Below are 16,851 nucleotides of genomic sequence, written 5' to 3'. Positions count from 1 at the left end.
CATAGAATCATAGAATCACAGAATGGTTTGGGTTGGAAGGGACCTTAAAGGTCATCAAGTTCCAACCCCCCTGCCACAGGCAGGGACACCTTGCCACTAAACCAGGTTGCTCAAAGCCCCATCCAACCTGGCCTTAAACACTGCCAGGGAGGGGGCAGCCACAGCTTCTCTGGGCAACCTGGGCCAGTGTCTCACCACCCTCACAGGAAAGAATTTCTTCCTAATATCTAATCTAAATCTACCCTCTTTCAGGTTAAAACCTTTCCCCCTCATCCTGTCACTACTTGCCCTTGTAAAAAGTCCCTTCCCGCTTTCCTGTAGGCCCCCTTCAGGTACTGGAAGGCTGCTATGAGGTCTCCCTGGAGCCTTCTCTTCTCCAGGCTGAAGAGCCCCAACTCTCTCAGCCTCTCTTCATAGGAGAGGTGCTCCAGCCCTCTGATCATCTTCGTGGCCCTCCTCTGGACTCGATCCAACAGCTCCATGTCCTTCTTATGTTGGGGACCCCAGAGCTGGACGCAGTACTCCAGGTGGGGTCTCATGAGAGCAGAGCAGAGGGGCAGAATCCCCTCCCTCGACCTGCTGGCCACGCTGCTTTTGATGCAGCCCAGGATGCGGTTGGCTTTCAGGCCTGCAAGCGCACATTGCTGGCTCATGGTGAGCTTCTCGTCACCCATCACCCCCAAGTCCTTCTCCTCAGGGCTGCTCTCAATCCGTTCTCCACCCAGCCTGTATTTGTGCTTAGGATTGCCCCGACCCACACGCAGGGCCTTCCACTTGGCCTTGTTGATCTTCATGTGGTTCGCACGGGCCCACCTCTCAAGCCTGTCAAGGTCCCTCTGGATGGCATCCCTTCCCTCCAGCGTGTCGACCGCACCATACAGCTTGGTGTTGTCGGCAAACTTGCTGATGGCGCACTTAATCCCACTGTCCAGATGTTAATACCGACCCCTGAGGAACGTCACTCATCACTGGTCTCCACTCAGACATTGAGCCGTTGACCGCAACTCTTTGAGTGCGACCATTCAGACAATTCCTTATCCACCGAGTGGTCCATCCATCAAGTCCATGTCTCTCCAATTTGGAGACAAGGATGTCATGTGGGACAATGTCAAATGCTTTGCACAAGTCCAGGTAGATGACATCAGTCACTCTTCCCCTATCCACCAGCACTGTAACCCCGTTGCAGAAGGCCACCAAATTTGTCAGGCATGATTTGCCCTTAGTGAAGCCATGTTGGCTGTCACCAATCACCTCCTTGATTTCCGTGTGCCTCAGTATAGTTTCCAGGAGGATCTGCTCCATGATCTTGCCAGGCGCAGAGGTGGGACTGACTGGCCTGTAGTTCCCCGGGTCTTCCTTTTTTCCCCTTTCTGAAAATGGGGGTTATGTTTCCCCTTTTCCAGTCAGTGGGGACTTCACCAGACTGCCACGACTGCTCAAAAATGATGGATAGTGGCTTAGCAACTTCATCTGCCAGTTCCCTCAGGACCTGTGGATGCACTTCATCAGGTCCCATGGAGGTGTGCACCTTCATGGTTCCTTAGATGGTCTCGAACCTGATCTTCTCCTACAGTGGGCGGTTCTTCATCCTCCCAGTCCCTGCCTCTGCCTTCTGTCACTTGGGCGTTGCGGCTAGAAGCACTTGCCGGTGAAGACTGAGGCAAAAAAGTCATTGAGTACCTCAGCCTTCTCCATATCCCAGGTAACCAGGTCTCCCGTTTCCTTCCGGAGAGGGCCCACATTTTCCCTAGCCTTCCTTTTATCACTGATATACCTATAGAAGCATTTCTTGTTGCCCTTGACGTCCCTGGCCAGATTTAATTCTGTCAGGGCTTTAGCTTTCCGAACGTGCTGCCTGTGAAGTGGACATACAAGACAGACATAATGGAGCAAGTCCAGTGGAGGGTCACCAAGCTGATCAGGAGGTTGGAACACATGACATATATGGAGAGAACTGGGTTTGTTCAGCTGTAAGAAGAGAAGGCTTGGGGAGATCTTACTGCTGTCTTCAGCTACATAATGGGAGCACATAGAGAAAACAGAGCCAGACTCTCAGAGGTGCACAGTGAAAGGATGAGAGGCAATGGAGACAAGCTGGAACATGGGATATTCCAGTTAGGTATAAGGAAAAAAATCCTCATACAGATAATCAAACACTGGAACAGGGGCCCAAAGAAGTTATGGGATCTCCATCCCTGGAGATATCCAAACCTTGACTGGACAAAGCCCTGAGCAACCTGGTCTAACTGGATCTTGAGAGGTCCCTTCCAACCCAAATCATTTGATAACTCTATAAAATAAATACTTTTTGGAGGACATTTTACCGTATATTTATAATCTCTTTCAAACTTTTTATACTCACTGCCAACATGCTACCTCTTTAATGTTCTCTTTCTGGCTCTGAATGAACAGTTTACCATTGGGATAAGAGTAGTTTCAAAAATATGCTGCAAGAAATAGAATTCACTGTTTGACTTTCAGGTTTTGTCTTTTTTATGATTCACATTTGGAAACTCGTGATCCTGCAAACATAGACTTGTGAGGGACTTTGCTCACCTGAGAGATTGGAACGCTTGGTAATAAAAAGGTGCCTCAATACAGCATTGGGCCTCAAAATTGAAAAGGAATAAGGTTGCACTTTGCGAAATGAACATTAGGCCAAATAAAGTTTAACTTCATATGTAAAATATTCTTACATACATCAAAATTTTTATATGTTAATAACTCTCTTGTGAATGTTTAACCTAGGATTTTAGTGACAAGGACTTAAATTACTTCCATTATCTGATTTAAAATGCATTAACTATAGTGCTTAGATTTAGTGTTGGTTTTGTTAAAACTGCAAATCTTCTGGTGGTCCTGTTGTTGATACTTAATAACTATAACTATTAGCTGAGAAATAGCAAGAATTATTTTGTGACTTTGAAAGATTTTTTTTTTGGAATGGATTAACATTTGTAACCCAGGTATTAGTTACTTTGAGCTACTGTGAAAGATATGATCACAAACTGCATGGTTAAATATTTATTCATCAAATGAAGTGACTGAAGATATTTTACTTTTTCCTCAAGTTGCAAAATTGATATCCTAGTTGTTGTCACTGTTTTTGAGTTGGGGTCAAAAACTATGTTTACTTTCTTTGTGTATAAATTTTGAGATACATACTTCTGCTGGATTGAGGTAGTGTTATTAAGATGTTAATTTTTCATTCAGCGTTGTTCAGACTAACAAAGTTTGTTTCTTCACTAAGTGGCTTTTGCCTATAGAATCATATGGTGCCTCTTAACGTTGAGGTTTAGAATGTCTTGGAGAATAGTATCTGCTGTGATCACTCACATACTCTTGTAGAAGATTCTGAGGGTATATAAATATATATATTTTTATAGGGTAGTTCTAGTGACTCAAATGAGACTCCAAGCTAATATACTTGTTGCTTAGATTCTTTCTTTAATCTAGGTCAACTAAATCTAGTGTCTAGAATGTGGCATTAATAAACTGCTTTATGAAACAGCGCACTGTCCATTTTGGATAGTCTGTGTATCCACATGTGTGAGCCGACACAGGCAGGACACAGGAACAACCACAAAGCCACGGATAAAATGCAAAGAGCAAATTTATTCCCGTTACCTCGCAAACCGGGGGATCTCTGAAGCAGCACCCGGGGCAAAGGCATGCAAGCGGGGACGCAGACACCGCGGAGCTTGGTTCCTGCTAGAGAGAGAGCGAGAGATTCCGGGCCTGCTGCCTTCGCCTGTATATTAGGGGTTTCTTGCAGGCGGTAGTTTTCCACTGCGCTTTGATCTTTCTCACAGCAGGGCCGGAATCTCAAGCATGTTCGATAAGGTGCCTCTGAGTCTATCACAGGCCTCTGTTATCCTAATGCAGATGTTCTACTTGTCAGGCACACAAGGCTAAACAACCATTAGTAGTATGATATATGTGTTTTTCGACACCCCGGGTGCAAGTCACTTGAGCATGTTTACAATCCTCCTTGCCAATCTTCCGTTATATTCCCACACCACATCAATCTTGTGTTTGGGTAATCAGTTCCAAGGTGTCAGTATGGCTGTGTTCTACTTCCTTGAAATCTTATGATGATGATCCAGAACCTCTGAACTATTGCTTAGTGTTTATTCCTTCATGAAAATGATAGATCAGTTCTACCAGTGCCAAAGATGCATTGCCAAGACTGATTAGTTGCTCATTGAAATCATTTTAGAAACAAATGAAGTGGCAACAAGAGCTTCAGATTTGAGTCAACACTTGTTATATACAAAGGTCTGGGAAAACTGCTAGTCAAAATGGTATGTATGAACTGTATGCTAGCTAGATACCTACATCATCTGGATCCTATGTGAGAAGTGTTACTGATGTACTAGGTACAAAGGAAATTCTGTATCACATATAAATGTCTTGAAATATGCCTTGCTGACTCTGTTGCTAAGGACGCAGGTCCTTTGAGATGTTCTAATTTCTATTTATATTGCTGAGGATCCAATATCAGAAACTCATTACAGTCATTACACTGAGAATCTGTGTAGTGTGAGTCATCTGAACTCATTATGGAGCTGAAAACCTGACACTTGCTATCCATATTTATAGATGCTGCCATGGTTCCAACATATCTTAATTGCCATGCTGAGTTGGCACCTATTAGTTTGGAAATAGTGTTCCAATGTGAGACATTTTGAGTGATCTCTCTACTATGGGAATAGCTAGCAAGCATCTTCCCATTCATTCAGATTTGTTATCTGTTTCCTCTTCCCACCTATGATATTAAGGGCATATTTGACTTTATTTTGTTATATTTGACTTTATTTTGTTATATGGTATTTTTAGAATTCATACTTTCTTGTTACTGGTATTTCAGATTCTTAGGCAGATGATCATTTTCTGTTCTGCAACAGCCTCCTCTCCACCTTCCTTTACATATTGTTCCATATTGTTGCTACCTTTCAGTTTATACAAAATGCTAATACAAAAAAAATTATCTTTCTTGTATCATTTTGTGAAATCTCTCCCTGTCTCCTGATCTTCAAACCCCTCATTGTCTCCTTGTCTGTACTTGCATTGTGTTGAAGATTACTTTCACAGCCTGAAAAAAACCCTATTTTATTCTTTCAAACAAGAGTCCTACATTTAAACCTTACCATGGATTTAATAGCTTCTTTTTTTAAAAAGGGATTTTATTCTGTTCTTGTGATACTAAAGAAAATATTAACCTTTATTCATATAATAATTTATATATTGACAGATACAGGGTTTTGTGATACTAAAGAAAAATCTTAAACTTTAATTATATAATATTTTATATATTGACAGATACAGGTTTTTGTGTATATATGAGACTAAACAAGTCATAGAATCATAGAGTCGTAGAATCACAGAATGGTTGAGGTTGGAAGGGACCTCTGCAGGTCATCTGGTCCAACCCCCCTGCTCAAGCAGGGCCACCTAGAGCCAGTTGCCCAGGATCATGTCCAGATGGCTTTTAAATATCTCCAAGGATGGAGACTCCACAACCTCCCTGGGCAACCTGTTCCAGTGCTCAGTCACCCTCACAGTAAAGAAGTTTTTCCGTATGTTCAGAGGAAACCTCCTGTGTTTCAGTTTGTGCCCATTGCCTCTTGTCCTGTCACTGGACATCGCTGAAAAGAGCCTGATTTCGTCGTCTTTGCACCCTCCCTTCAGGTATTTAGACACATTGATAAGATCCTGCCTGAGCCTTCTCTTCTCTAGGCTAAACAGTCCCAGCTCTCTCAGCCTTTCCTCATAGGAAAGACACTCCCGTCCCTTCATAATAGAGAGAATAGCATAGATAATCTTATGTCTATTTAGATGCTGGGAACCCCGAGCAGTGTAGCATCCAACAGACCTCTGATCCACGCATAGCACACCATACAGACACTGTCCATAGCAGAGATTATCCCATTTTGGTCATTCAAGCTATTATAGGATTTTCTTATGAGGAAACACCTCCATGATTTTTACTGTTAAAACAGAAACTATGTTCTCATGAGAACTTCTTGCTGCACTGTTAGATAAAGGCAATGTCACAAAGGTGGCATAATCTCCAGTACCAAGTGGGAGCTGCCTGCGGGCTCTTCTGTTACAATGAGCTGGCTGAGTTTATCCTGCGGCCAAGGGATTTGTGCAACACAACACAGGCCTGAAGGCCATGCTGTACATGCAGCATAGCACAGCACAGGCCTGGACCTATTCAGGTTAACTGTTATGTGGATCACTAACTCCTAGATGTACAGTGGACTTCCAGTCAGGTTCACTACACCTTCTTTGCCCCAAGGGCACACTGCTGGCTCATGTTCAACTTAGTGTCCACCAGGACCCCCAGGTCCTTTTCTGAAAAGCTGCTTTCCAGATGGGCGGCCCCCAGCATATACTGGTACATGAGGTTGTTCCTCCCTAGGGGCAGGACTTGGCACTTCCCTTTGTTGTCCTCTCAGCCCATTTCTCCAGTTTTCGGGGTCCATCTGGAAGGCAGCACAACCCTTTGGCATATCAGCCACTCCTCCCAGTTCATTATCCAGATCATTAATGAAGATGTTAAAGATGTTGAAATCTGAGCATACTACAGAAGATAAATATTAAATGGAAAAAAATAGATTTGGCACCATCTTCAGATAGCCTAAATTCACATGAGTTGTAGTAGCTAATATCCTTGTGAACTGCTGCATGACTTCAGAGTTGAGCCTAGCCAATAGGAACACTATGCTTGAGGACATTGGTGGAATTTAAAGTCTTATTCTTTGATTCTTCATTACTTGTTTGCTAGATTCAAAACCAGGTATACAACAGAGGAACCAACATTGCAAAAGAGAAATGTGATTTAATGTAATCTTCTTTTGTGTCTGTCGGTCTCTGAGGCTGAGTAGCTTGTTGAGGCACTCCTTTGAAAAAATGTACCCACAGCTCTATCATCTCCAAGGTTAGTGCTTCTACTGAGATAATAGAAAATTTATGCAGAGCAGAAGCTCATTTGATCTAAAACATGATGTAAATTACAAACAGAACAGTTAAGAAATAATTTTATGGAAACAATGTAAGGAAAGAAGGAGAAAGACACAAAACATTAAGAGAAGAGAGAATACCAAAAAGTCTTGTTAGTTGCTGACAGAAAGTTTTGGTGCAAGGAAGAAAAAATCAAGCTTTGGAAAGAAGAAGAGAAATAGGATTAAATAACCTATTTTAAGGTAGGAAAAATTGGGGAAAAGGTAGGAGGAAGGAAGGAAGGAAGGAAGGAAGGAAGGAAGGAAGGAAGGAAGGAAATTCCCTTTGCTGATTGTCACCTTTTTCAATCTTTTCTTTGCCTGTCCAGAATTTATCCGTATCTTGAGCTCTGCCCTTAGATCCTGTTGAAATTTAAGAAGCCTTCAACCCTCACCTGTCACACACAGGCTGTCAGCTGAACATTGCAAAAGCTGATAGAAAGATCCTGAACTGTCTGTAGGTAACTTAAAGTTATTGAGGAATCATGGTTTAATGCATCACTACCCATCAGCAGATCCTTAGTAGGTGGCTGTGTGTATATTCCTGGCATATTCCAATTTAAAATTAAAATGCATTATCGCCTGTGGGAGTAGGTTCTGTACATATTTCTTTCTTCTCTCTTACTCTGCCAGCATCACTCCTGTGTGCCAGAAGCTGTATTTATGCCCATACTTGCCTTACTCTAATGACACTCTGGCCCCATTTCTTGCCAGTCTAGACTTCCTTTCTCTGTGCTAGCAATTCCATATTCTTCCACTTTCTCTCTCCCTATTCTATTTCGCTTCCCTATTCTAGCATACCCTATTGTCACAGTTTAAAGCTGGGCCGGCTATTAAACCGGTGGCAGATGCTCTCTATTAACCCTCCCCCCCACCCCAGAAGGGAAAGGGAAAAGGGAGAGAGGCTTATCAGTTGGAAAGTTAAAACAGTTTTAAAGAACTATAATAATGAAAAAGAGTATAATAATAGTAATAGAATAATTAAATATATACAAATATATACAAAACCAAGATCACGTCACCACTGGCACTGCAGGGCAGGCTCCAGGAAGGCCCAGGCTGGGCCCAGCAACGGACGGGAACTGGATTCAGGGATGCACGGATCGGGATCGGGGGCAGCAGGAAAACAGTCGGAGTCCTCCTTGGACACCGGCCATACCAGAAGGGAGAAGAAGGGCTGAGAGGAAGGAGCAGCCCTCGTGATCCCCCCGCTTTATACCGAGAATGACATGTAGGGGATGGAACACCTCGTTGGTCAATTTTGGGTCACCTGCCCTGTCTGCTCCTCCCTGCAGGTGCGACCCCCCTTCAGCTCTTCACTCGTAAGCAGTGAGGAATTCAGCAGTGACCTTGGTTTCTCTAAGAATAAGTCCAGCAAGAGCCTTTCTGCATAACATCCCTACCGGTGCCTCAGCGATAACTACAAACTTCAAGCGTTATCAGTCCTGGAAGCAGACGCTGTCTGCAAAACATGCAGTTAGTTTCAGAAAGTGCAGTTACTTAGAGGAGACTTAGCTGAAAGTAAAAATCACTGAAAGGAAAATTGGCCTGGTTTAGGCCAAACCAGGACACCTATTTCACCTTATATCAGAGGTTCAATGTCCTTTCCATTGCCCCTCTTTCTCCAAATCAGCACCCCTGTTCTTCTTTAATATGATGAGGGCTCTGTTTAAGTTTCTCATCAGTCCTTTTATCTTCCTATTCCAGCAACTGTGTTGTCTTTCCCCCCAATTATTTTTTGTCTGATGTTTTGGCATGTGAAGTTCTTTTGAGAAGATGAGCAGAAATGAGATAAGGGGTACTGTTATACTGAAAAGTACTAAGAGATGCCATCCTCTGGTTATTTGATCTGTAACAATTATAGAACATAGAATCATTTAGGTTGGAAAGGACCCTTAAGATCATCAAGTCCAACCGTTAACTTAACACTACCAAGTGCACCACTAAACCATGTCCCTAAGTGCCACGTCTACATGTCTTTGGAATACCTCCAGGGATGGTGACTCAACCACTTCCCTGGGTGGCCTGTTCCAATGCTTGACAACCCTTTTGCGGTTGAGGCTATTTCCTCTTGTCCTATTACTCGTTACTTGGGAAAAGAGACTGACACCTAGCTACAACCTCCTTTCAGGTAGTGGTAGAGAGCGATAAGGTCTCCCCTCAGCCTCCTTTTCTCTAGACTAAGCAACCTCAGGTCCCTCAGCCGCTCCTCATAAGACTTGTGCTCTAGACCCTTCACCAGCTTCGTTGCCCTTCTCTGGACTCGCTCCAGCACCTCAATGGCTTTCTTGTAGTGAGGGGCCCAAAACTGAACACAGTATTCGAGGTGCGGCCTCACCAGCGCCGAGTACAGGGGGACAATCACTTCCCTAGTCCTGCTCCCCTGGCAAAGCTTGAGGCTGTGTCCTCTTGTCCTATCACTAGTTGCCCGGGAGAAGAGGCCGACTCCCACTGCGCTACAACCTCCCTTCAGGTAGTTGTAGACTGCAATAAGGTCACCTCTGAGCCTCCTCTTCTCCAGGCTAAACAACCCCAGCTCCCTCAGCCGTTCCTCACAGGTCAGACCCTCCAGACCCTTCACCAGCTTGGTCGCCCTCCTCTGGACTCGCTCCAACACCTCAACATCTTTCTTGAAGTGCAGGGCCCAGAACTGGACACAGGATTCAAGGTGCGGCCTCACCAGTGCCGAGTACAGAGGGACGATCACTTCCCTAGACCGGCTGGCTACACTATTCCTAATAGAGGCCAGGATGCCATTGGCCTTCTTGGCCACCTGGGCACACTGCTGGCTCATGTTTAGCCGGCTGTCGATCAGCACCCCCAGGTCTCTTTCTGACGGGCCGCAACCCTTGTGTCTTTGCTGCCGCATGGATCTCCATCCCCTACCCCCATTGAGATGCCTATGGTGCAAGTGCTTAAAGCTGTAATTCTGCTAAGAAGATTGCATTCCATTTGTTCCTCACTTTCCTTCTTCTGGATTTCTGGTTTTCCCCATATCTATAGCATTTTGCCCATTCACGTGTAGAACACTGAAGTATAGGGTATAGGACAAGTAAGTATGTATGCCCAGGCCTTACATCTATGTTATCTCTTTTTTTAAGCCCAATGGCTAAAATATAACTTTGACTAAAGAATATCTTCCAGAATCATCTAATTTTGCCTTCAAGGCCTCAAAGTTTGAGAATTCCCTGTTTCCCATGGACCTTCGTTATAGTGGTTAATTATAAATATAGTTAAATATGTGCCTTTCATTTGAATTTGTTTGTTTGACTTAAGCCTCTATCCATTTCTTCTTGATTTATGTTTGTCTGTTAGATAAAAATATTTTTGTATTCAGTATTCATGAAGGTACCTTCATGAAGGTACTTGTACATAATCTTTTTTGCTAAACTAAACAGACTATACCCTTTCTCTCTTGTGAGTTTCTCCAGTCTTGTTCATTTCTTTTCTTTTTTTCACTCCAGGTTTTTTAACATCCTTTTAAATATGCTATTCCAATACTTGTTTCAACAATGCTGTAAAAGAGGTAAAAACACCTCACAGTTTCTGATAACTATCATTTCCTGAAATATTCTATTTTCAGTATTTTTTCCAACCCAAATTATTTACCTTCTAGTGTTTTCTTTTTGTTGTATCTAAATAAAAAGGAAAGAGAAATACTCTTGTATCTCTTTCACTGAATTTACTAAGAATTTTCTACACAGTACGAAGTAAATAGCATTTCTGTAATTACTTTATGGCCCTGTACAACCAACATTTCTCTGTCATGACACTTCTCTTGTTCTGTTATTGCCAGTCATAAAATATCTGTATTAATCTTTCAGTGGGTTGGTATTGGTTCCATGCTGATGTCAAACATTTAATAGTGGTTAGAAATTGACAGAATTTTCTTACTGCATACCAGTATGTTTAGGTTTTTTGCTCTGAAGCTTCATATGAAAATTAATGATTTGCTAAGTATTTATTTTATATCAGTGCTTCATGCTTTGTAAAAGATTTGCATTTTGAAAGAGAGACATTATTATAAATATATTTGTGTCTTTTCTAAAACACTTGAATTTGTTATGAGTATTGTGAATTTGTGACAGGTTAAAGAAAAAATAATAGTGGCTTCACTTAAGTACTATGTATATTTTCATTATTTTTAAAGTTTGTTTTAAAGGAACATTTAATCAACCTTCATTCAATTTCACATAATTCTTCATTAGTAAATACAGACTACTACAGAATTATGTCAGTTCATAAAATTTGCATCTGAATGAGCCTTCTAAGCTTTTAGCAGTTCAGAACAACTGAAATTAAGGTGTGGATGACCTCTGTAAATGCAAAAAAACACCAAACCAAAACAAAACCTTAGACACCTCCTTTTTCTTTGGATTTTTTCCCTGAATTTTTTTACTTCATAGTAAATGAGTATAGTGTTATTGAAGTAAAGTACTTGTCTTGTACTTAAGTACAAAGTGATTTGCCATATTGGTGCTCAGTCCCATGAACAAGCAAAAGTAAGGCCTCCGAGTGATGTATTACATATTTTCCAAATGGGCTTCTCTTGTAAGCTGTGAAGTTATAGAATGAGTAAACAGTATCTAGAATGCATTCCTTCTATCAGAAATATTTGTGTGACTAAAAGTAATGCTTGAGGAGTTCAAAGAATTTTTTAAGGCAGGTGTATTTTTTATAAACACTTTCTGATGAATATGTTGCGTCTGAACCAGTAGATTTTTTTGCTGTCATGGTGTCTCCATTTAGCCCGTATCTGGGGCTAAACAATAGCCAGCTGTTCTATCACCCAGTGACCCCTCCCCAGCCGAGAAAGAGAATTGAGAAAAGAAGACCCGTGGGTTGAAATGGAAACAGATTTACAGAATCAGTCAGGTTGGAAGAGACCTTTGGAATCATCGAGTCCAACCATTGCCCTGACACCACCATGTCAACTAGGCCATGGCACTAAGTGCCATGTCCAGTCTTTTCTTAAACACATCCAGAGATGGTGACTCCACCACCTCCCTGGGCAGCCCCTTCCAATGTCTAATGACCCTTTCTGAGAAGAAATTCTTCCTAATGTCCAACCTGAACCTCCCCTGGCAAAGCTTGAGGCTGTGTCCTCTTGTCCTATCGCTAGTTGCCTGGGAGAAGAGGCCGACTCCCACTTCACTACAACCTCCCTTCAGGTAGTTGTAGACTGCAATAAGGTCACCTCTGAGCCTCCTCTTCTCCAGGCTAAACAACCCCAGCTCCCTCAGCCGTTCCTCGTAGGTCAGACCCTCCAGACCCTTCACCAGCTTGGTCGCCCTCCTCTGGACTCGCTCCAACACCTCAACATCTTTCTTGAAGTGCGGGGCCCAGAACTGGACACAGTACTCAAGGTACGGCCTCACCAGTGCCGAGTACAGAGGGACGATCACTTCCCTAGACCGGCTGGCTACACTATTCCTAATAGAGGCCAGGATGCCATTGGCCTTCTTGGCCACCTGGGCATACTGCTGGCTCATATTTAGCCGGCTGTCGATCAGCACCCCCAGGTCTCTTTCTGCCGGGCCGCTTTCCAACCACTCTTTCCCCCAAGCCTGTAGTGCTGCATGGGGTTGTTGTGGCCCAAGTGTAAGACCCGGCACTTGTTCTTGTTGAACCTCATGCTGTTGGTCTCGGCCCATCTATCTAACCTGTCCAGATCCCTCTGGAGGGCCTTCCTACCCTCCAGCAGATCGACACTCCCACCCAGCTTGGTGTCATCTGCAAATTTGCTGAGGGTGCACTCAATCCCTACGTCTAGATCATCTCTAAAGATATTGAACAGCACCGGCCCCAGAACTGAGCCCTGGGGAACACCGCTAGTGACCGGCCGCCAGTTGGACTTTGCCCCATTCACCATCACTCCCTGGACTCGGCCATCCAGCCAGTTTTTAACCCATCGAAGAGTCCACCCATCCAAGCCCCGGGCAGCCAGTTTGTCTAGGAGGATGCTGTGGGAGACAGTGTTGAATGCCTTACTGAAGTCTAGATAGACTACATCCACAGCCCTGCTGTATAATAAAATGATAAAAAAAAAGAACTAATATTAATACTAATGCTAGCATAAAGTACACAAAGTTATACTCAGCCCATATAGTGGTCGCGAGCTGTGCACTCCCAGCTGTGAATGGTAGATGTCAAAGACTGCGAGCACCACAGCTCCAGCGAAAGCACGACGGTCGCAACAAATGGGATAGTAGGCCTTGAGAGCAGAATGACAGGCAAGACCCTCCAGGGATGTTGACCATGAGCATGACATTCATTGTATGGAATACTTCTGTTGGCCAGCCTGGGTCAGCTGCCTTGGTTTTCACTCCTAGCTTTAGCACCTGGCTAACTCGAAACTGCTAAAAGCCTTAAGCACCATGGAAACCCGCATACCATGGCTGGCCATGAACTAAAAGAAAGTGTCTTATCAACTTTGTTCCCACCGTATCGGGTGCTGCAGTCTTCTCAAAAATGCAGCTTTCTGAACAGAAAATTGATTCTGTGATTGTGTCCCAGCAAAACCAAGACACATGGTTACTCTGAAAGGAAAGTGATGTTAAAAGTGAGCACGTTTTTCTTTGCCTCAGGCAATTGTTCTTGTTTGAGTAAAAAGAACCAATGAAGGAGCAGGTTTTCAGTTCAGATGCTTTAATAGGGAATACTAAAATGAAGGATAATCTTCTTACACAGGACCGAGGAGATGAATTCACTTATACTGGGAGTGGAGGTAGAGATCTTTCTGGAAATAAAAGAATTGGAGAACATTCATTTGATCAAACATTAACACACATGAACAGGTAAGTTTTGAAGACTAAATTTAAAAAATATTCCAGACCAAAGAGTTGAGTTTTATTCCTTTAATTTAAAAATTATATTTTGCAAAATTTGTTCCCTCTTATACATCTGCTACTGTAAACAGTGGTGCCTCCTGCTGTTTACAAGCATTTTGTCAAACATGGCGTTATGTTGATTTAAAGAATTATTTGTAACTGATGAAAATATATTGCTGTATTAGAGGTTCAGCTGGTAGCTATGTATCTAGTTGAAATTGTCCAACACTTCTTATGAGAAGACTTGGTTTTCAGTTGATTACAAGTTTGCCAAACTTAAACCTCTTAAGCTGAAATTTTCTGTGCTGGGTGTTTGCCTCAGATTGTTCTTATAAAATTTCGTTTTACATGGTTTAACAATTCATGAAAGTTAGGTATGAAGAAAATATGTTCATTTGCCCATACTAAAAGAAATCTTACATTTTTTTTTATAGCCTTTAGTGCCTTCATACTTTGTATGAAGAACAAAGAATTAGTATTGCTTTGCCTTTAGGTTGTGTGTTTTGATGTCCCTGATAAAAGTTAGCCTATTTTTTGCCAAATTGTAGGCAAAAAACAATTGACTGAAGAGAAAAAAAGGTTTGAAAAAATAAGTTAGACATTTGCTTAAAGTATATTTATGTTCTGCAAATAGTCTGCCTAAACTCTAGGAATTCTCAATACCTTTGCATTTCTAAATGTATACCACCTGCATGAAGCGACTAACCATGCAGTGGCTATGGGGCACTAAGGTTGACTGGGACTTCCGCTACCAGATCTGACATTGGATATGCTGTGCTTCTGTCAAGCACCAAAATTGAGTGGGGAGACATTCTTTCAGGCTCTGTGCTGGTACTGCAATTAGAAAGAAGAAAAGCCTAACTGGGTTACTGACAGAGGAGGAGGAGGTAGATGTAACAGAAACAAGAGCGTGGAAAGAGAGACAAAAAATAGATTTGGGCAGTAGGTTTATAATGGCTTTTAATCATTAAAGCAAACTTTTTATTGGAACCTGGAATAAAACCTAGGCTCCTTAGTCTTGCCGTTCCTCTGCTCTCAGCAAATGATTGTGAAAGCCATTGGCAAAGTGTGTGTCTGGCTGCTTTGTGGTAGTTGAGATGCATGGAGTATAACATGGTGCTACCAGTTATCCATTTTGACTGGCTGGTGATAGTCTTTGCTTTGGGTCTAATGTTCTTAACCCTTGTGATGGTTGAAGGAGGACAGTATGGTTGCATGTAATAGAATCAGAATTGTTTTTTTGTTTGTCCAGAATGTTTTCTTATTTTGTCTGTACAAAAGAAATACTTTGAAAACCTGCATTACTTCACCTTTCCTTACTTTTCTGTATATTGCAGGCTATAGATTTTGCCATATTTTTCTGAGCGCCATTGTTTCTTTTGTGGTCCATGGTTGGGTTTGAACCTGATTCCAGAGACTTTTGTTCATCCACACTCAAATCAGTCAGGGAGGGATTCATACTATCTTACTCCAAGTGTCTAGAATAGGACACCTATATAAATAGTGGATAAAAGTGAGTGCTTCAGGAGAGACTCATAGCAAGCTGGAGCCTACTTCTGGTCATCAATTGTATGGAGATCCAAATAGCTAAATTTAGACAGTATAAATACTGTTGCTTAATGTTCCTCTACATTATTATAATGTTCCTCTAAGAAATGCCAGCTCTCTCCATGAGATTTATTCCCGTGTGTTCCTTTTGGAAGGATAAAGGTTTATCCATATTTTCACTTCCTGCCAAAAACAATACTTTTCCCCCCCATGCGTATAAATTTTTATTCTCATCCATTCTTAAAGCTAACATGCGATGTGGGAGATGCTGTAACTAAACAAGGAAGAACATTTTTGTGGTGTTTACTGATATTGTTTCTTTTCTGAATCTTTGATGATCCATCTATAGTCTTCTAGATCAAAATACATAGAAAAGAAGAACATTACGGTTTACTTGTCTTTGACTTAGTTCATGGCATTTACTTGTCTCTGACTTAGTTCATACCCATAAACTTAGGTAGTTAATGGACTAAGAGTAATATTTGTTACAGATATATTTTTGGATAGTCACTGTACTTTTTTCCATATGTTACTTTTCATAATATTTATCAATTCATGCACACTTTAAAAGCCTAAAAATATGCAGTAATGTGGAATAGTCAGAGAGATAATTTGCCATTGTTACAACTTTTTAAAATCCTTCCATGTTACTTGAGAAATAATTATTTTTAAAAATGAAAAAAATATTAAGCCTGAAGGGATTGCTTTCTTTTATTTAACTATATTATCTGAGTTTTTATTGTGAACATTTAGAACTAAATATATTGTATTCCTATTCCTATTCTCACACATGGCAGAGTTGATCTCAGTGCTTCCATTGGTATTGCAGTCTACTGAAGAATTCACTGCAAATTCTTCTTCTACTTAGTAAACATAATTGGATAAGGCAAACATTTGATCTTGTCACACTGATTCTCAATAGTATGTTGTATGAAGCAATCTATTTTATGAAGATATTTAATGTAATTTTCAGGGCATTGGCCCTTAACTGTGATGCCCCATTGGACGATAAAAATGGAGCAGAGTCTAAGAATTGGAGAGCTGGTAAGCCAGTCCGAGTAGTGCGCAGTTCAAAAGGACGACGGATCAGCAAATATGCCCCAGAGGAAGGCAACAGATATGATGGCATTTACAAGGTATTATGATTTTTACTGTATATATAGCATTACATTTTTCTGAAGACGTTTTTTTAAGTGTCTTTTGTGTGTTACATAGCAAACTCTTCATTATTGCTTTTGAAGGAATAATTCTTTTGTTACCATGAGGATGGTTTAGCCTACCTTATTCTGTACTGAAATGAAATGGAAGTATTCCATTCCAATGGTGGTATTGACAGATTGTGTGGCAGTTCACACGGATGTACGTGCAGGAAGGGCTGTGCACTCTGCCAGTTATCAGACTGCTGCCTGCTCTGCTCACCCGCAGGCTTAGGCTGCAGCCTCGATGGTCACCCCAGCTAGCTGTTG

The 16,851-nt window shown here is 41.9% G+C and overlaps 1 protein-coding gene across 1 annotated transcript in view; it reads left to right on the top strand.

Annotated features, from left to right (window-relative positions):
- LOC137677143 (E3 ubiquitin-protein ligase UHRF2-like) overlaps positions 1-16,851 on the top strand; it is an 82,992-nt gene that overhangs the window by 55,306 nt on the left and 10,835 nt on the right. Inside the window, exons 9-10 of the mRNA XM_068424349.1 lie at positions 13,698-13,804; positions 16,359-16,521. Of these exons, the coding sequence (XP_068280450.1) occupies positions 13,698-13,804; positions 16,359-16,521 (270 nt within the window). The remainder of the gene's footprint in view (positions 1-13,697; positions 13,805-16,358; positions 16,522-16,851) is intronic.

The sequence above is a fragment of the Nyctibius grandis genome, assembly GCF_013368605.1.
Source record: "Nyctibius grandis isolate bNycGra1 chromosome W unlocalized genomic scaffold, bNycGra1.pri SUPER_W_unloc_2, whole genome shotgun sequence".
Lineage (NCBI taxonomy): Eukaryota > Metazoa > Chordata > Aves > Nyctibiiformes > Nyctibiidae > Nyctibius > Nyctibius grandis.
The sequence above is the reverse complement of the archived record's forward strand: the minus strand, read 5'-3'. Positions and strand labels throughout refer to the sequence as shown.